The sequence below is a fragment of the Pinus tabuliformis genome, chromosome 4_1 (assembly GCF_031772625.1).
Source record: "Pinus tabuliformis cultivar Carrire ecotype Pingquan chromosome 4_1, CPIR1, whole genome shotgun sequence".
NCBI lineage: Eukaryota > Viridiplantae > Streptophyta > Pinopsida > Pinales > Pinaceae > Pinus > Pinus tabuliformis.
The window spans coordinates 686,701,640-686,723,647 of NC_142303.1; the positions used below are offsets into that span (position 1 = coordinate 686,701,640).

Genomic DNA, 22,008 nt, shown 5'->3' on the forward strand with positions numbered 1-22,008 from the left:
GATGATCCGAGAACAAGTAGTTTAATATCATCTTTTAATATAATTTGATGGTTAAAAAAATATGTTGCATCATTCAAAAGTTATCAATTCAAATTTACAGATAGAATATGCATGACTTTGCACACTAAAAATAGAATATGTATAACTTTGCAAACTTAAATAGTGATTTCAGAAGTAAAATATATAAATACATTTTATGAGTCAAATTACTTCCAAAGTTAACAAGTTTGGATCTCGTTACAAGAACTTCCAGCCACCTTGTTGTAAGACCTTCATATTTAAAAACATTTTACCCTACTTATACTTTGTAATTGAGAGTATAGCTAGAATATAAGGTTGTACTTCGTTACATGGGAAATATATATATATGCACATCAAAGCCTGATTGAATAACCTGAGAGCATAGTTCAAAACAGAGTCCTCAAAGAGATTTTGTTTATAGTTATGAACTTCACTAGTAATGCTCTAAGCATGGTCGATGCTCTGGATACTTACGGGAAGAATATGGTCATATGGAGGCCTCCCAAAACGGAGAGATCATTGAATTTATCTAGCACTGCAGATTATTCCCATCATTTCAATAAAATTTTGGGTGTATCAGAGGTAAATGAATTGGTTCCCGACGTTACTGTTTCGAAGGATGAATCCTCCATGAGCATTCAACAAGCTGTGAACAGTGCACTGGATTATTCTGAACGGAGATTTGTGATACGTATCAAGGCTGGGGTTTATGAGGAGATCGTTAGGATTCCTCCCAATAAGACTAATATCATGTTTGTGGGCGATGGCATGGATAGGACTGTGATCAGGGGGTCTATGAGTGTGCCGTCCTTGCCTGGTGTTCCCACTACATATGACTCTGCAACTGTTGGTAATACTCGTCCTGGTTCCTCTTTCTTCTTCTTCATACCAAGTTAATTTTGTTTGCCTGAGTTTGGTTATGGTATTGTGTTTAATGATGGTGTGATTCCTGGCTGATTTTACATGCCTGAATTCCATGTGTTAGACCTATGAACCAAAGGAATCCTACTGAAGTAGTTAAAACCTCTTTGATTTGAAAAGCAAATACCCATTAAGCTAAGTAGGTTCCCGAATCCCTTGATAGTTCCAAGAACAAAATGGAGGTGTATTCTACAACCTGAGTTGTGTCCACTGCCCCACGCCCCCTGCTCCCACCAAGCGTGTATTGAATCAAATCCATGCATTTGGTACATTTATGATTTAATATGGATACTGGACTCAGTGTGTAGCTTCAGAAATCCCAAATACATATTTCCAGTTTAGCTTCAGAAATCCCAAATGCATATTTCCAGTTTATCCAAATAACATAGTGTTTTGGCTTTTGTCAATTTTACTCGAAATCCAATGAGCTGAGCTTTACAGCCTCTAAGAAAGAGGGAAATAGTCATAGACACAATACAGCTAGAAAGGTTCAGGCTGTCTATGTAAGAGGGAAATAGACACAATACAGCTAGAACTGTAAGAGATGGCTTCTTATTTCAATGCTTTGAGTAAGCATCCCTGACTATGTACGGGAGATCGTCTTTAGACCAAGTGTTGACCCTGGCTGTCGAAAAAGAGTCTCCATCGTAGGCTTTGAAGCTCCATGGCTACTAGCTTGTGCAACATGTTATTGTTGCTACGGGGTAGTGTAAACTATGTAATGTCTTAAGAGCAGAAACGATTCATCATGCAAAAGGGATTAATAAAGTTTAGTAAAGCAAGAACTTTTTTGAACTCTATGGTTTTATGCCATGGTCCTTTTATTGAAAGAGTGGTTGTCAATGATCAAGTTTGGTGTCTTGAGTCCCTTCTTTAATATTATTTTATAAAAGTTGGCCCTTTTCCTTTGCCTTCAAATTGCAGGGAAGATGGTATTTTTGAATATGCAATTCAAATTCCTACATCGAAATCTTAAGCGTGTCTTCATGAAAATGGCACGTAGCACGGTCAAAGAGCAGCTTTGGTCTTGGGTTGGGTTTGATTCCTAGCTTGTAAAATTTTCCATATGTTGTAGTTCGAACTTCGAAGATGAAAGTACAAAACATTGGTAGACAAACTGCTTAAGAGTCATTAAGCATGTAAAGGGTTAACGTTTGAGTATTACATTTTGTGTGAAACAAGAAAACAGGAAATTAACCGTTTCCCTGAGAAAATGCTTCAGGGACTGCTTGCCAACCTACTTTCTCTATCCAGGACTCTGGCTTCTTTTTTGGTGACTTGTGTACAAAATGCGGTTGATTGCTGCGACTGCCAACTTGACACCACGTACAGCTCTAGAAGAAGATCAGTGAGAGCTTAAGAACATGTGTTTCTTCCGGTTAAAATCCAGAGTAGTGTGGATTATGTATGCTTTTGTATATTTTAGTAGTACAATGGCTGCCTGAAGGATCCAATGGCTACTTAAAGGTAGGTCCCTTGTCACACAAACAAAAAGATCTTATACATCAATTTGATGTCTCAGTTGGCTGTGAGCTTAAAAATTGGATTATTAATATATATCCCTAAGGGACTGGCACCCCTCTCAAATGTTTGTAGATCTCTCAAAGGTCTGCAAGTCTGGTCATGGATGCAACTACCTTTGATACAGTTGCAGATTCTTTTATGGATCCTCTTAATGAGCCCAAAGGGGTCTAATCACTTGTCCAAATCTTGTAGTCAAGGAATGCAGACAGAAGGTGTGCCTTTCCCATCATGTTGCTTACAACTGTTGCCTAAAAATGCCAAAACACAATGCCAATGCCCTGCATGCTAGATAAAGTTAATAACAGTCTGAAGAAAGGTACAGATATAGATGACAAGACCTCCTTCTAGGGAATCAAAATGGAAAATGATGCTTAAATATCCAATCAACGAATTAGAATTTCACCACTGAATTTCAACCTAGATTAAATTGCTTGCTAGGAAATGTTGATCTAGAAATCATCAACAAAAATTCAGATGGGAGAAGAGAACAGTTGAAATCCAAGATTGCTTTGAATGCATTCTGTCAATTGCTAAAACAAGAACAATGCTTTTCTTTAGATTGTGGGTTGTTCAAGAGAGGAGAACTATAATATTTATTTCTGCAGATTCGGTCCTCTTAAGGCATTTAAAACAGAAAACATTTAAAGATAGTTTTACATTTTAAGGATAAAATATCTGGAACCTTTCATCATGACACCTGTAATGTCATTTAACAGGCATTGAGCTTTGCAAGTTTGATCCTCAGGTTACACCGCAGTAGAGCATAATTTCCAGGGTCATACGCTAAAATTATAAATTGGATCCTGGGGTTCTGCTGATAACTGTACAAGTATGTATATGTTATTTTCAGACAAAAATGGTTTCCCCTGTGAAATCATCTGCAAATCAGCTACAACAGCAGGGAAGGTTTACTCAACATCTCAACTGCAACCTCTCTCCACGAGAGCAACGACTGACAAATGATGCAAGGTAAGCTTCTGAAGATGTAATCTAAGGTTAGATTTTTCGATTTTCTTTTGGATTAAACTTAATATGGTTCATTTGTTTTAAAATGGGTCCCACGATGTCACCTTGTTGAAGCACCACTTTTCTTCCCTTAAAAGCAAAGATTAGCAGGTTCATTGCTCCCTGTACACTGACAAGGAGCAATGCATCGCCCTTGTCCTTACTGCAAGGAGCAATGATTGCCTAATGCCCTTCAGCAGCAATGACCTGGTCAAGCTTTTAGATTTGTTCATTTTTTAGGGGATCACTTTGAAGAGGTTTGAATTTTCAATTACCTCATCTAATCGCTTGGGAACTCGTACTAAACTTTGAATTCACTAGGACAAAGGGTCTGGAATCATCCTCTCCTCTCCTCTCCTCACCAAGTCTATATAATGAAGTCATTCCTAAGGGACAGAAAGAAATCTCTCTCTAAGATTTTTCAGCAGCATGTAATTATCTCTCTCTAGAGTGGCTTCATTATATAGACTTGGTGAGGAGAGGAGAGGATGAATCTAGACCCTTAGGTCTTGCCATTGCCAGCCCACAGCGCTTTCCAGCCTTGTTCTTTCATCACTGCTTTTTCTCATAGTAATGATAAAATTCAACTATTTTGATTCATTGTAATGTATGGTTCAAAATGCTGGTATGAAAAATATATGACAAAATACACATAAAAATTGTTACAGATGTATAGTAAAGGACTGGAATTTCCCTTTAGATTCAATTTATTGTTTTTATTCAATAATTATTTACTGGATGCATATAAAAATAAAAAACAATGTTTAATCCTTAATTTTTAAACAAAAATATAATAAATTTAATTAGATTGAACATTTGCAAGGCACTTGTTTAGAAAATCCAATTCTCTTAGGTTTGGGCAGATGCAAATTCAGAATGCTTATGACTGAATGTTGTGACTAGAGGAGAGCTTGCTTGTTGGATTCTCAGGCATATCCCTTACAAAGAAATAAGTCATGTTTTGCTGCAGAAATACCGTCTTTACTTGAAGAGACTGAACGGTTCGATTCTGGCACCATATCCAGTAGCTTCGTTCTAGAAAGGAAGATCTTTTAGAATCCCATCAATATCAATGTTTAGAACAATTTTCACTACCCACTCTGAAGGGCAATGCATTTGGACACCTAGGTAAAACCTGATAATCATGTGTGTAAAGCAATGCTTACTAAACAACACCCTCCCAAAAAATCCCAACTACAATAGCATTCTTTCTTTTTTTGCAGCTGCTGTTGATGAAACATGGTGGTCAAATTATATATGGCGGTCCACTAGGTCACCATTCAATCCATGTCATAGAGTACTTCCAGATATATGATTAATGTTTGCTAATGCAGCATATGTTATTAAGGCATCTTACAGTTTATTCAAGTCTCATTGAATTTAGCAACTTGAAATGTCCTGGACAGGCTATTGAAGGTGTGACAAAGATTACTGATAAATGTAACCCTGCAACATGGATGCTAGAAATCAGATCTAGAGCTGTTGAGGAGCGCCTTGAGATAGATTTTGCTGAAATTTATAAGAAGTCTCCTCTTTTCCAGTAAGTCTAGATCAAACGCTCTTATAATGCCCATAACAGATTTCAAAGAAATATGAATATCATATTCATGGATGTGCTATGGAAGAAAAATGGGAGGTTATATTGAGGGGGATATACATATCTCTGGTTTTCCAAAGGTACAGGAGACATTTGCCAGGGTTTCAGATTATTGCAAGCAAAATGATATTCACTTTCCTCAGATAACAGTACGAGAATCAGTAGTGTTCTCTGCTTACTTGCGCCTTTCACCAGAAATAGATACCAAGAGCAAGCAGGTAAATATTTATGGTGATTTTAATCTTAAAAATATACTCCTGATGCAACAGAAATGTTGAGAGCCGCTTATGAACCACCTGTGGACTTTAATATAGTTTCTTTCTTTCATTCTTAATATTGGGTTTCCTAAGATTGAGATTGTTCTATTTAACAGATGTTTGTGGATGAAGTGCTGGAGCTTGTAGAGCTTGATAGCTTGAGAGACACATTGATGGGTCTTCCTAGTGTGATTGGTCTATCAACTGAGCAATGGAAGAGACTAACCATTGCTGTAGAACTTGTTGCAAATCCTTTAATCATATTCATGGATGAGCCGACATCTGGTCTGGATGCCAGAGCTGCAGCTATCGCGATGCATACAGTTAGGAATACAGTGGACACAGGCCGAATTGTAGTCTGTACTATCCACCAGCCAAGTATAGATATTTTTGAAGGATTTGATGAGGTAAGATACATCTCTAACTCCTTACAGGTTGTTAATATAGCCAAATCTGAAATTGCGATCAGACACCCACAAAAAAAATATGAAAGCATGCATGAGACCACATGTCATGGAAGGAAAAATATTTTTCACTAGAAATCCAAACCACTGACAATAATCATAGGGGGCCAATTGGTAGTGATGTATCTAGAGTTCGGAGAGCTATATTTAAATTTCAAATCCAAGGCCATGGAGTAAAATATTTAATATCAAAGGTCTTCAGCAAAATGGCTAGTTTTGAAAAGGTTATAAGATGGATTGTAGGAAGAAGTAGATGGTTCTGTAAATTTCTAGAAAGGAAGATCTTTTAGAAGCCCACCAATATCAATATTTAAAACAGTTTTCACTGCCCACTCTGAAGGGCAATGCATTTGGACACCTAGGTAAAACCTGATAATCATGTGTGTAAAGCAATGCTTATTGAACAAAACCTTGCAAATATTTAATGATGCTTACTTTCCCAAACAATCCCAACTACAATAGCATTCTTTCTTTTTTTGCAGCTGTTGTTGATGAAACAAGGTGGTCAAATTATATATGGTGGTCCACTAGGTTGCCATTCAATCCATGTCATAGAGTACTTCCAGGTATATGATTAATGTTTGCTAATGCAACATATGTTATTAAGGCATCTTACAATTTATTCAAGGCTCATTGAATCTAGCAACTTGAAATGTCCTGGACAGGCTATTGAAGGTGTGACAAAGATTACTGATAAATGTAACCTTGCAACATGGATGCTAGAAATCAGCTTTAGAGCTGCTGAGGAGTGCCTTGAGATAGATTTTGCTGAAATTTATAAGAAGTCTCCTCTTTTCTAGTAAGTCCAGATCAAGCACTCTTATAAGTCGCACTCACCATTGCTTATATATTTTCATCAAAATATATATGGATATATCTTTATATTTTTGTTCTACTCTCCAATTTTGTCCCGAATTTTTTCCTTATCCTTTCCCAAAACTTGGCCTCCCCGAATTTTCCTTGATTATGCATCTGGTAACACTTGGAGGGAGCTGTGCTAAACGCCATCTCTTTCTTTAAACTGTTAGAAGCCCCCCAAATGCCCTGTTTCTTTCTGTATCCATGTATACCACTAGGCTATATGTGTTCTCTGTGTTGGTGAAGTGATAACATGGAATTTAAATGCCCTGCTAGGCTACATGTACTGTGCTGTCAAATTGGCCCCGTGAAACTTGAAATCATGATAACTAATTTGGAATTGCGATTTTTTATCTGCTAACACTAGAGTGCTGGGACACACTCATCATCAAGCTATGTACACCAGACTTCTTAATAAATGAATAAACTGTGGTCTAATTGTTAGCAGGTCTCATTTGTCTAACTGTAGTTACTAGCCATCAAAAGCACAGAAAAAGATTTAGAGCTAATGCTAAATGTGTATTAGCAGGGTTTTGCTTGGTAGAGTTTCTTTGACTGCTGGACAGGGCACCATCTATGTTGATTCTTGTATTGTAGAATCTTCTTGACAAACAGTTTCCCTTGAAACCTGAGACAGCCTTCTAACTCAACTCATATGTCTTTGACCTGGGAGGGAGGTATTATTATATGGTACCTAGTAACATCATACTCCAACTCCACATCACCTGGAGTCATCTTTCTTTTTCGGGTCTGGAAAAATATTGTCCCACAGTTTAGGCGTTCCAAGCATCTTGCTAGCCCCTTGCAGATTTCCTCCCTCTTCCCAGTTTTTCTGGATGGACGACAAGGGTAGTAACCAACTGCTCGCTGAAATACCAGCTGGTAACCCCAAGGTATTTAATGAGATTTGCTCCCGTGAAGGGCCACCCACCCCTTGGGATATAAAATTGTGTTATTTGTTGTTGTTGTTGATATGGATGAATAGTTTATGTCCTAGAGTTCCTTTTGTTCCTCATATCCTGAATAATAATCAATCTAGATGGTATCGTATGTGCTGCTTCAAAAAGAGAGATTTACAGAATATATATCTTGTCGAACAAGTCATAAATGACTTCTGGTTATTCACAATTGATGTTGGGTGGTTGTTTAATCCACAATCCAATCTATTATTTTTCTAGTATGCCTTCCCTTTCCTACTTCTTGCTACCATGGATCGTCGAAATCAGTGTATTGCAAGATTGCACGAAACGGGGAAACGGGTACGAGTTTCCGAAACGGGAAGCGATACGAAACGCGACCTCCCCAAATTTTGGAAACGGGGAAACGCGAATATATATATATATATATATATATATATATATATATATATATATATATATATATATATATATATATATATATATATATATATATATATATATATATATATATATATATATATAGATATATATATATATATATATATATATATATATATATATATATATATTAGGACATTTAAGAAATATGTGCAATCATAAAGCATATATGATACATTCTAATTTATTACATTATGATAAAATTGTCAATTGTCAATGCATAAACTATAAGTATCTAAATTTACATCACATTTACTCATGAATAATCACATAATGAAAATAGAAATATCCAAAATCAGCCATGAGAAATTTCTAATTTTTTGTCTCGTCCTTGATTGGGAGTCTCCTCCTACATAGTCGAATGACCTTAGTGCTCTTAATTAAATACAAGTTTCATACCCTAGTACCCTACATTCTCTTGATTATTGGGAGTCTCCCCTGCATAGAGGGCTTTGTTCTCTCGATTAAATACAAGTTCCATACCCTAGTACATGATAAAATCCAATGGAAACATTGCAATCCCCCCCAATCCTGAAATCCTGAAAAACAGATAAGTCTGCTGGATTTTGAGTGAGATCTAAAATTCTACTTTCTCCATATGAAATCCAATGAGGGCGAAACCACTCTCAAACATCCTGAGTCATTTCATGGTAATGTTAAAAATTTAAGTAAAAGGATGAAAGGAGAATATCACTTTTGCTTTAAGAATTTAACATTACCATGAACTGCATATCAACACTAGGGAAAAAGTTCACTTTTATAACTTTAGACAGGCATCTGGAAGCAACTAGAAGTCACTAGGCTAACGTAAGAATAGATTAGAAAACAAAAAAAAAACCAAAAAAATGAAAAAAAAAACACAAGTACAAGCTGAAACGTGGGTCGTACGGCCCTGAAACGCGTTTCAGGCCGTACTGGCCACGTTTCAATTTCGTGAAACGTGGCAGTACGGCCTGAAACGCGTTTCAGGGCCGTACCAAACGCGTTTCAGCATTTCGTACTCGTTTCTGTACGGAAACGCCCTCCTACCCCATGTTTCCTGCAACATAGGTGTATTGCTTGCTTGCTTTTACATTTGAGAATTGTAACCCACTACGGACTAAAGTTACACAATTAATTTCCTTTGCAGAACTTGAAAAGCACATACCTGATGCACATGTTTTGATTTCTATGCCTTTCCACCCGGCCTATGTGACAACAGACAGGATCAAGAAGGCAAAGAACTTAAAGCTTCTTTTGACAGCTGGTATTGGTTCTGATCACATTGATCTAAATGTTGCAGCAGCCGCTGCTGTGACTGTCGCACAAGTTACAGGTACTATTTCTGAAATTATACCGCTTGTCACTGCCCTGTTCACGCTATGGACATTTTGGTATGAACAAGTTTCTGCAATGATTCTTCATAATTTAACTGACACCTTCTTCAACAATTTTTACAGCAAGTAATGTGGTGTCCGTGGCAGAAGATGAGCTAATGCGCATTCTCATATTGATGTGAAACTTTGTGCCTGGATATAAGAAAATTGTTGAGGGTGATTGGAAAGTGGCAACAATTTCTTACAGGTCATATGATCTAGAAGGGAAAACTATTGGTACTATTGGTGCAGGGCGTATTGGCAAAGAACTACTTAAGCGTTTGAAGGTATTCATTCTTAGGATCTAGTAATACTTCATGATGTTGCAAACTTCTTTTCAAAAATCAGTGCTCCATAATTCTTATGCATGCATGCTGTTTGTTTCAAAATTTCAACCTAATAATAATAAACATTACATGATGTTGAATTGAATTGCATTCCTTTGTACAACCCTTCAATTGTAAGCTTCTTTACCATGACCGTCTTTCTATTGGACCCAAATTGGAAAAGGAAACTAGAGCAACATTGGAGACAAATCTTGATGAAATGCTACCTAAATGTGATGTACTTGTCATTAATATGCCTCTTTCTGACAAAACTAGTTGCGCCTTATCACAATTTCATAAATAATCTCTCCCATTATTCACTCAGACATCAATAGCACCTATATATTTTATACAACTTGTGAAAAAAAACCTAATTATTGTTTCTCTTGCCCTTTCCTTTGGGTTACAATAGGGGAATGTTTAAAAAGGAAGGTGTTCTCTACGAAGCCTAGCTTCTCTCTCAGAATCTTAACATCCCCTTTGCAAAGGGTTTCATTAGAATGACAACAACCCGCATTTAAAGCATTTCTCCACCCCTCTCCTAATTAGAAATACAATTTTGGGTTCTCTACTAATTTTCTCCACACCCATTTAATCTAACAATGGACATAGAGCATGTATATTTATACCTGTGTGTTGGAAATACCATTTTATACTTTAATGTTTATTATTTTTGTTTTATTATTATTACTTGAATTTCTTCTTAACAAGTGGTTGTGTATGGGCTCCAATGTTGGCTCTCTTATTATGGATTATAATTCATCTTTGAGAATTTTTCAATTATTAAAGTAGGTTAGTCAATTGCTTAAAATATTAAATTTATTTCAAAAAGTTTTTGTTACTTTATAGGTTAGACACTGGCTTGAAATATTAAACTTATTTCAAAATGTTTTTTTTACTTTATAGATCAGATTTCTTGGCTCTATGATGAAAATAATGAAGGGAAAATACATGTTAATATGTTACTTGTGCTCTTTGATTGAAAAATACACGGTGAGAGAAAAATGCATATTATGCTAATTGAGGAATGTTTTTCGCTTGTCGAACTTATAGTATTGAATTTAACACACTAACACTTTACAACAATGAACTAACAATATTCGTGATGAAAATAGCAATATGGAAGATTTATCTGCATAATGAAAAAGGCAATATGGAAGATTCCGATCACGTTCCAAGGCATTTCTTAAAATGTGGATGTGACAAAAGGTTGTTGTGGAAGTTGTTGTTTGTATATGGGAAATTTCTTGATCATTGTGTATAATCCTAATGTTGATAAATATGTCTACTAAGTGCTTCCAGTTAATGGGGCATTTATTTGAGCGTTCAATATATTTTTATTCTTTATCAAAGTATTCTTTTGTTGTATTTGTATTTTTCAATTTATGCCTTACGGCGTTTCCTTTGCAACATCTGGTGCAAATGCTAGTTATGAATACTTAAGAAAAATGCGTAAATTGACTACTTTATGTGCAAATGATTCGAAGATGCGAGCGTTAAAAATCGTCTAACAGTCTAATCGTCGAACAGTATTCCATATATCACACATCCATTATGGAAAGTAGTCACAATGAAGGATCGCTCTCTTGTAATTTATTGTCACATACATGAACAACCATGTTGACAACCCCATGTTATAAACCCCATGTTATAAACCTAGCAAACAATTATTTTGACAACCCCACTCAGGAATTGATGTTTGGAATTTGTTGGGAAGATAAACTTATGAAGTGCACATAATCAAATTTTATAGGTAAAAATTCCAAAGTACTGTCACCTCTATTTTAATTGGAGGTGGCAGCCGTAGAGATGGTGGCATGTCTAGAAATTTTATATATTACTGGTAATTGAAATATATATGTAAAATATATCTAGGAAGGGATATGTACCTAGAAAATTGCTACAATTTAGATTTAATAAATTGTCACATTATAAATTGTATGTATAATAATTACGATTTGAATCTCTTTGTGGATCATACAATTAACCAAAAGGGTTTAACATGCACTTTCCTTACTTATTATGTCACCCATATGAATTAGTGAGTGACTTTGTCCCTTATTTCACCAAGAAAGCCTTGAAGTAGCTATTTGCAAGACTACTCCAACTTGTAAATTTGACCATTCCATGGGAAACTTGAATTAGAGTCGGTGAATATATGTTTATCTCTATATTCTAGTTGGTCATCATTAGACAGTATTTGCATTGGCATCTTTTGCTATCTTTAAACCCATATATATATAAACTAAATTTAGAGTCATAAAATATTACTAAATTAACTATATTTTTAGAGAATAGATAAATAAGATTTAGGTGAAGATCTAAAATTGGATTAAGTGATATGAAATTACTAAAACTTGTTAGTTAAATTGTAATGAGTATAGGGAGGTAAGATATTAATTATGTCAATTTATTGGGTGTTAACTTTCTAGATAAATTATTATTTTATGAAATATATATCATTAAAATAGTCCCTCAAGAATCAATTGCAATGCATTCATAACTTACCCATACCTTTAATGAAACCCTAAAGGAGTGAAGCCTAGTGAACTAACCAATCTTATTGATTATTGATTGGAATAGGTACTATGGATAGAAGAGGCGAGGGAAATATAGGGCAGCTAAAGGGCACAACATGGCACCACTGCAACAACCAACTCTTGACACCCCACCCAATGATGGCAAACACATCGCAACACATTAACAGATACCCACTAGAGAAGTGATGAACTTAATGAGATCATTCCAACACATGTCGAAGGCATTAACATCCCATATGGAATGGGAAAAAGGAGGACCTATCACACAAACTGAAGGGCCCCAAAATCCCACAAGAAATTACATGAGCCAAGATTTGGAAAAGGTAAACTTTTCAAAATTTTGGTTGTCCATTAATGGAAAAACTACAGAGGCATGGCTAGAAAACATGGCTATGTGCTTCACCTTGAGGGACTACACATAAAATATGAAGGCCAAGATGGGTGTATTCTAGTTGAAAGGAAATGTATCACTTTGATGGAAGACACTATTACCCCAATTGGGAATGGATATCTGAGAGATAATTTGGGAATTATTTGAAGAAAGTACCTGTTATAAGGGTTCATTGAAACAGAATTAAATGAATTCAATGCATTAGAGTAGGGTGGTGGCTTAGATCCCTAGTATGAGGCTCGTTTCATGGAACTGCTTCATTGTGCCCCTCACTTAAAGACAAGAAATATCAGAGTGAACAAATTTGTGTATGGGCTAAATTTTAACATTCAGGCTAAGGTTAGGATGTTGATGCCTCACACCTTGCACGAGGTAGTTTAGCAACCAATAATTACTAAGGAGGAGATCTTAAATAGTGGACCAAGTAGGTTACTAAAACCCGTAGGGTTAGGAGTGTCCAATGGAAACAATATGAATCATAAAATTTTCAGAGGGGACCAATTCATAGTCATCAAAACTTGTCAGCAAGAAACCAAAGAACACCATATAGGCATCCATCTTATTAGTCATGCATGGTATCTTAGCAGACTTATTAGCCATCATAGTACCATCCTTTGTAGAGGCATTGTTCCATGCCACCATAACACTAATCACAATAGTTTGGCTCTTACCAACACAGTTCCAAACCAACTTCGAGTTTAGTCAACAATAGGAGCCAAGATCCTAAGAGTGTGTGTTGAATTGCGGAGGTCCACACTACGAGTAGGATTGCCCTCAGAAAATAGGTAATACCAATTCAACCCAAACATCATCCATAGTGGGGGATCTAGGAAAATCTCATTGCATCCATATTATGGTGAACAATCACTAGACTGAACACCAGTCCACTATGTTGGAGACGTCAGGTAATATGATGGTATGATTTTTTTCATTTTAATAGATCCAAGAGCTACTAATTATTTTGTTTCTCTAAATACATTAGCAAAAATTAAATTTAAAGTAATTACATAACATGACTTTAAGCATGTAGGGATGACATGCAGTATGAAAAGAAATGTAAGAAAGATGGTAAGGAATTGTTAGGTGGATTTGGGAGTATGTAACACCAAGGAAAGCTTATACTCTATAATCTTAAGATCCTATAATGCAGTCATAGGAATGGATTCGCTGGAATGGCATGAAGTGGTTCTAGATTGCAAGGACAAGATACTTCATTTCACAGAAGACGACGAGCAAAGAAATTCCTTGAGGAGAAAGAACTAAGGGGTGTCCCTAAGGTTCATCTCATCAGTGCAACTGATGAAATGTAAATGAAGGGGATGTAAAATGTTCATGATGGCATACATAAATGATTCGACCCTGAAAATCTTGATAAGCATCCAATCCTTGCTAAATTTAAGGATTTATTTCTCAAATAATTGCCTAGGATACCATCAAAAATGGAAATTGATTTCACCATTGACCTTAAACGAAACACAGAGCCTATTGGAAAGACACCATATCACATGTCAACTCCAGAATTAAAGGAGTTGCAAATCTAATTAAAGGAATTTTTGGACTTAGGTTTCAAATGAACCATCATATCTCCATGGGGAGCCCCTCTAATTTTTGTTAAGAAGAAGGATGGGTCTTGGTGATTATGCATTGAATATCGCTAATTGAACAAGATGATGATCAAAATCAATATCCTCTACGAAGGATAGATCACTTTTTCGACAAAATAAGGGGATGAAATGTGTCTTCAAATATATTTCTAAGATCGGGATATCATCATTTGAGAAACAAGGAAGAAGATATCCTAAAGACAACCTTTAAGACAATATTTAGGCATTATGAATTTATAATACTACCCTTTGGTCTGAAAAATTCTCTAGGTGCTTTCATGAGTTTGATGAACGAAATATTCCACAAATAACTAGATAAATTTGTGCAAGTATTTATCGACGATCTTTTGATCTAACCAAAGACCCTAGAGGAGCATGATGAACACTTGAGGCTAGTTTTACAGTGTCTTAGATAGAACCAGTTGTATGGGAAGATATCAAAGTGTTCCTTTTATCAATCTAAGATTCATTATCTTAGGAACATTATCTTCGGGGAGGGTATTATGGTAGACCCGACAAAGATCGAGGTCGTCATTGAATGGTAGCATGAGCTAATGTTCATAAAATGCATAGTTTCATGGGCATGGATGGGTATTATCACATATTTGTCAAACAATTTTCAAAGATAGAAACCCCTATTACCGAACTCCAAAGAAAAAAAAATAAGTTTATTTCAACTGAAAATTTTCAAGAGGCATTCCAAAGCTTCAAATTATTACTAAAAACTGTGCTAATCCTGAGAGTACCAGATATAGAGAAAGAATTTTTGGTTTTCACTGATGCCTCCAAGAAAGGATTGGGCTACATATTGTTGCAACAAGGAAGAGTAATAACATATGTGTAAAGATAAATTAAAACCAAAAAGGAGAAATAAGCAAGCCATAATCTAGAAATGGAAGTTCTTATTTACGCTCTAAATATTTGAAGACACTACCAACTAGTAATTAAGTTTGAACTAAGGACTGATCATTGTGGGCTGCAACACATATCCACCCGAGACCATTTAAACACCAAACAAAGAAGGTGGTCAAAATTAATAATTAAATATGACTTTGATATACTTACATAAAAGGAATAATAAAAAAGGTGGAATATTCTCTAATTAGGAGACCTTAAATAATTTTAGTGACTCCCTTAAAGACAAACCAGGGGGTGAAGTTTCTCAATTTACAAGTTGAGGACACCTAGCACTAGGAAATTATAAATAGTTTAAGGGTGGACAAAATGATGATCCCAAAGTATGAAGGGTACTCCTTATATAGTGATGGACTACTACAATTCATTGGGAGAATATAGTTTCCATCAAATGAAGATATATATGAAATAATCTAGAGTGAGTCACATCGAGGAGTATACATGGAACACCCTCGTGTCAAGAAGATGAGTGTGGACCTGAAACTGCTCTTCTTTTGGAAGGGTATGAAGAAGAAAATTGTGAATTTTGTAGAAATATATTTAGAGTGTCAACGAGTAAAATTTTAGCATAGACATCCCATAGGGTTATTGCAACCCCATGAGATACCAAAGTCTAAATGGGAATTTATATCAATGGATTTCATTCTATCACTACCAATTACCATAAGGAGACATGATGTCATATTTATAGTGGTAGACACGATGACCAAGAGCACGCATTTTATACCAATTAAGACTACATATAAGGCACTTGAGACAACCAGCTTCTTTATTGATGAGATTGTGAGATTACATGGACTACCAAGGAATATCATAGCAAATAGGGGAGGAGTGTTTACAAGAAGGTTTTAGACTAGTTTCCAAGAATCCTTGGGAACCCAGTTGAGCTTTAGCACTACTTTTCACCTTGAGGTAGATTTTCAAACAAAAAGGAATAATTAAATCCTCAAGGACCTGCTAAAAATGTATGTAATGGATCAACAAAAGAAATGGGAGTAATTTTTACAACTAGTGGAATTTTATTACAAGAATAGTTATCATAGTTCCATCAAGATGGCACCATTTCAATTCTTGTATGGGAGGCCTTGTAGAACACCTCTCAATTGGGATCGACTAGAGGACTGAGTACTAATAGGACTATAAGTAGTACAAGACATGGAAGAAGAAAGGACCATGTTAAGACGAGGCTTAAAGAAGCACAATATTAACAAAGGATATATATTGATGCTCATTGTATGGATCAGTGTTATGAAGTGGGAGATAGGGTATTTTTTAGAGTAAGACCACAAAAGAGATCCATAAGGTTTGGGAAGGGAGAAAAACTATCTCCATGATTTGTGGGAATTTTCAAAATCGCAGAATAGAAAGGGCCTGTGGTATATAGGCTTTCTTTACCTACATCACTAACACATATACATGATGTGTTCCATGTGTCTATATTACAACATTATATTTCATATCCTTCACATGTTATTGACTTGGATAATTTGTAGGTCTTGGGCAAGGGCAAAGTGATGGCTGAATTAGTTCACATACTAGACCAGCGAATTATGCAACTTAGACAATGATTGGTGGACCAAATTAAGGTCAAATGGGATAGTTAAAGTCACAGTTCAACTACTTGGGAGGATGTTGAGTATATGTGTCATTATTTTCATTTCCTATTCTAAGGACTTGAGGATGATTTCCATTATCAAGTTGGGGTGTATGTAGTGTCTCGATCTATTTCAATGATCTTGATATGCCATTGGTCTAGATATAGCTGTAGGGATCATACATTATTATTATAGGACATCAGATGAAGGATATAGGTAGTTGAGTCTTACCATTAATGGATGTGATGATAATTTTTTCTAGTTTCATGTTATCATGATAATATTTGTGATGGATGTGTTTTATGACTATGACTAATCATGTGATGGATGTGTTTTATGACTATGTCTAATCATGTGATGGATTCATTATGTTGTCTACTTACATTAGCTCTTCCTCACAATTATGAAGATGTTGATGATCATTTCATGATTACGATTTTGCATACAAAATTATATGGGTCACTAATATTATGAATAAATATTGATTATTGACTATGACTACCTAGACTCACTTGCATGTCATTAGTTGGTGACCTCTAGTTTGATTTTAATTCCATACTATTGTATAAAAAAAAATAATTCAATATACAATTTTGTTGTGAATTCTATTGACTTGTTAGTGGTTCCAGACACAAGTTAGTTCGTTAGACAAACGACTCCCACATGGGTGATTGGGTTGTATAGATAGATGGAACGTGATGGGAGGGATGAGGCAATGTCACTAATTTCACCCTCTAGCACTCCCGCCATCACTTACACTGGAAGGCATTGGGATACCTTCACCTTGAATATCATGATTCCGTGGGGGTGGGCTCCAGATTGGGTCGCTCATGAAAATATATTGGGGAGCACATATCAAGGAAGATTCCTTGATCCCCAACACCATCAATATCACTATATATGACAACAAAGGATATGAAATTGTTCTTGATCGTCACACCCATTGTTTTCCCCGCATAGTCACAATATGCCTATAGGGAAAATGGAGTGGCACCCATGGAACTTCAAGGGGAAGTTTTTGATGGGAAGAACCGACTTGGAAAACTTGGGATTAAGAATAAAGATATTGGCATGGAACCATTGGAACTTCAAAGGGAAATTCCTAAAGGGCATCACTGACTTGGCACACTTGGCATCAAGAAGAAATTGTTGAAATATAATTAATATTTGATAATTATGCTAATTCACATAATGTAGTAAGTGAGGTTTTAGAACCAAGTTAACTAAATAAAGAGTAAACCTTGAGATAAAGGGAGAATGTGAAGAAATAAAAATATTAGACCAATTGAGTAACTCTAACCTTCCCATGTCTAGAAAATATTAGGTAGATAATGTGCATATAAAGTAACTCTAAAGTATGTAAGTGTTTTAATAAGAAAAAAGTGGAAATGGACATAGAGTTAATTAAAAACATTAATCCTAGTATAGTTTAACCTCATTAAGAAAATATGGTGGTGAACAAAAAAAAAGAATAATAATTTAAATTAGAGAAATTTAGTTTCATGAGAGAACCTCCATGTGGCAAGAGCCAACACAAGAATATCCATCTAAGAGTCAATTTGAGATAAACTAGGGTGTAGTTGGGGAACCAAATATGAGACCTACCAGTTGACTTTAGTAATGAACACAAAATAAGGAGTATAAAAGGGGAATAAAGAGACAACTAGGAGAGGAAATAGGGATTCATCTTGGAGTGAGGGAAAATATTATTTTTAAATAAGAATTTAAGTAAATAGTTTATAAGAGAGCCTTAGTGAGAGACAAACACATGGATGGGTGATAATCAAACTTTTAGATTAATAAAAATAATTATTTTTGCATGAAGTGACAAGTGTTAGCTATGAAGTATTCTATAATAGTAAGGATAATTTATAGGAGAAGTTTCACTTTTTTCATTATTGTTGAATGGATTAAATGATCCTATTGCGGGTGACTAGGAATTCTATAATGAGTTTGGTGTGGTGGAGGCTATTAGAGAGGGAAATCTTGAAGAAGGAGTGTTCTCCTCCATTGGCTAGTATTATTCCTCTACTTTACATCAACATTTTAGCTCGAGGTTCCATGGGGAAGAAGAGTAACCAAGGAGTAGGTTGGTAGGTCAACCAGTGATTCAGTGATGTTCAATCAAGATGCACCATCCTTCACATGTGAACGCGAAAATAAACAAGGGAGCATAAGAAGAATGAAAGTCGGGATTGAATCTCCACCCCTTTCGTAAACCTTATGTCATGCTTTCATAAAGTTTTATTACATGCTTATTGTTGTATATAATTACTAGATTGTAAAAGTGAAGGATATGATGTTTCAATTGTAATGTTATGGACCATTGATGTATATGCCCTTAAAATTTTATGTGATTCTCATATCAATTTGTCTTAAATTATTATGTGACTCTCATAAAGGAATGTTTCTAATGAATTATTAGTTTTAAAATGAAGATCAGTACTTTCTTATTATTTTCCATATAGTTAATTAAACTACATTATTTATTGGTTAATAAAATATGAGCATGGTTTCCTACATTTAATAATTAGTTTTCATAATGTTTATTTTGGCTTGTAAAAAAGAAAAAAGAAAAAAAAAATCATCTTAAGGAAGATCCCTACACTCATGACCCTCTTTGTCTCTCATTTTTGGTTACCACCCTATAGGGGGTCCCCACATCTCTTTATCATTTTCTTTATGGTATCCTATGCTTATGGTCCTCAATGTCTTGGTAAATGTTGTCATAATGATGATTACATTCATTCTGATTTCCAACCTTGCAGCCATTCTCGTCCTCTTTCCTTTGTGTTAACCTTTCCTCCATCTTGCAACCCATCAACACCTTTTAGAGAAACTGCTACGATGAATGTAATTCCATTACGAGACTCTTCGCCACTACGTCTTGTTTTTCTTAGGTTGGTTTCATCAGCCTCAAAACAAGATGCATACCATTTTACCACTTGTTTATCTAGAATGAGCTTCCTTTTGGACTTCTTTTCATGCTCATTAAAACATGAAAACAAGGAAAGTTTTAGGGGCTAATATTCGCAAGTGGGCTATTTTTCCATGGATTTTCCCCAAAAAATATTCACCAATTTCCATTTTTCCTAACAAAAATTCGCCCAAATTTTATAATATAAAATTATTTTACCTTAAATATCGCTAAAATTTTACAGACACTATATATAAAATCACTAGAAATTTTAATTTTTTTACATGGATATCATCGAATATTTTAGATTTTGTGTATTAAGGACTAGTAATATTTTCCAAGGTTTCTATACTTCTAAATAAATTTCCATCCTTCAAATTTTCTTTACATGAAAACACTGAGATTCTTTCTCTATATTTTCATTTTTGTTCAATTTATCTGAAAATGTAGAGTCCCTTTCAGTATTATTTTCAGACTCGCTAAACTATGAAAATCCATAGATTATTTTTCCCATCTTTTCATGCTCGTAAAAAATATATGAAAATGACAAGTTCTTTCCACCTTTTCTTGCTTATTCGTTAAATTAAAATTCAACGAGTGACCTCTTTTCCATTATGAAGCTCGTAAAGCTATGAGGAGAACATGTGTGTACTTTTATCTCTTTTTTCAACCTCGCTATAAAACTTGCAAAAATGGAACCTCTTGAGATCACTTATCTTTTATTCTTGCTCATTAAACTATGAAGGAGATATAATATACAAAAAGTGTGTGGGGGGGGGGGACGACGCGGGCGGAGGTGGGGGGGTATTTTCATATTTCGCATCTCTATCATGGAAGTTGTATGTTTCCCTTGAACATGGAATTTATTTGAGTTATACTCTTACAATTTTTCTTTTCTTGATTTTAGAACCACACCATCTTCTTGAGTCAAGTCACTCTATTATTGATTTTTTATCTCACCTAATTCATTACCCTTCCACTCTATGGGATTCAGTGATGCCTCTTATGTCACTATCATGTCAGATTCTCTTCTTTAATCTATGCTACCAAGTTCACTATTGTGTCATGTTATTATATGTTTAAGGGAAATCATAGTCAATTGTTTTCCATCTACAAGTATCATTATACTTTTTGTGTCGGTCATCCCTATGTCAATTATGAATTAGCTCTTTAATTATTCTCAGAGAACTTATCTTAACATATATTTCATGTTGATGATAGGGGATACATCAAGGAAATATTACTGATAACTTACTATTGATTTCAACACCTTATCTTGGATGTAGATCAAGAAACAATCTAGTACCTTGGAGTTTGTAGACCTTAGTGGAAGTTTCCTCATGATTGATCGTGGGTTTTTATCAGTGACCCATGTTGACTGATTTTGTGGAGTGTTTGACATCAACTCATTTATTTTCACTTTGTATACTACGTTAGGTACCTTGGGAACCATTTTCATTATTGGTGGTCTCCCTATAATTTGTAAATAGGATACCTCAGTTCCTGGTAATCAAATGGTCCCCCTGCATGCTCAACATTAGCTCATCCATTCACATGTAGTAGGGAAACACCATTGGGAATATTCTAAGACCTTTGGGCATGGGGCTACCTCACTCACGACCATTTTCTCCCCCAAGTTATGATTGGAGAATATATTGTGTACTATGAGGACATCAGTAGGTACACTAACATTAGTGTCCAACCCTACTAATAACCATTTTGTTGGAATTATGATGCATGTGTTGTACTTGATGGCAACCCACTTGTAGGAGAAAAACTCACTTGTATATGGTAAGTAGATGAATCTACAAGAGAGATATCAAATGTGACAGAATGCATGGAAGTCCAAAGGAATCATTTCAGAAGTAATATGGTAAACTACAGTGTAACAGGTCTATTCAGAGATAACAGGGCATTGGTATAGAAGATCATGGAGATGGAAGTAAGGCCTACAGATCAGAATAAAGAAGGTAAAGGAAAAGGTTTATTTAAAGAAGTTTAAGAAGTATACGCAAGTCCACTTAGTCAAAATAGTGTATACATGCTTGTCCACAGAACAAAAAGACTATACACGTATACACGCACTCCCACAGGATGAAAAGCGCGTACATGTTGGAAAACCAAGGTTTTGGTCTGAGGTATTTGGTCCAAGGTTTTGGTCTGAGGTATTTGGTCCAAGATATTGTTCCAAGGTATTTGGTCCAAAGTATTGACCCTAGGTATTTGGTCCAAGGTATTGGTCCTAAGTGGTTTTGGTCCAAGGTATTAACAAAGGATCTAAGTATATGAGGAGGAGAAGATCAAAGGGCTAAGAGCACAAGTAATGAGTATCTTATGAAGTGTTAGATCAAAGGTAAATA

General features: G+C 35.4%; 1 protein-coding gene across 1 annotated transcript; it reads left to right on the plus strand.

Annotated features, from left to right (window-relative positions):
- Positions 1–455: 455 nt before the first annotated feature.
- On the plus strand, positions 456–9,648 carry LOC149177994 (putative pectinesterase/pectinesterase inhibitor 64). The gene is made up of 3 exons (XM_089423515.1): positions 456–871; positions 9,135–9,320; positions 9,445–9,648. The coding sequence occupies exons 1-3, from the start codon at positions 472–474 to the stop codon at positions 9,501–9,503; spliced, it is 645 nt and encodes a 214-aa protein (XP_089279641.1). The 5' UTR covers positions 456–471; the 3' UTR covers positions 9,504–9,648.
- The last annotated feature ends 12,360 nt before the right edge of the window (positions 9,649–22,008 follow it).

Bases quoted from the DNA above. Each gene is read 5' to 3' on its own strand.
- LOC149177994 (XM_089423515.1), top strand. From the start codon at position 472: ATGGTCGATGCTCTGGATACTTACGGGAAGAATATGGTCATATGGAGG. The intron at 872-9,134 runs GTAATACTCGTC...TTTCCTTTGCAG, and splicing joins ATATGACTCTGCAACTGTTG to AACTTGAAAAGCACATACCT. The intron at 9,321-9,444 runs GTACTATTTCTG...CAATTTTTACAG, and splicing joins GACTGTCGCACAAGTTACAG to CAAGTAATGTGGTGTCCGTG.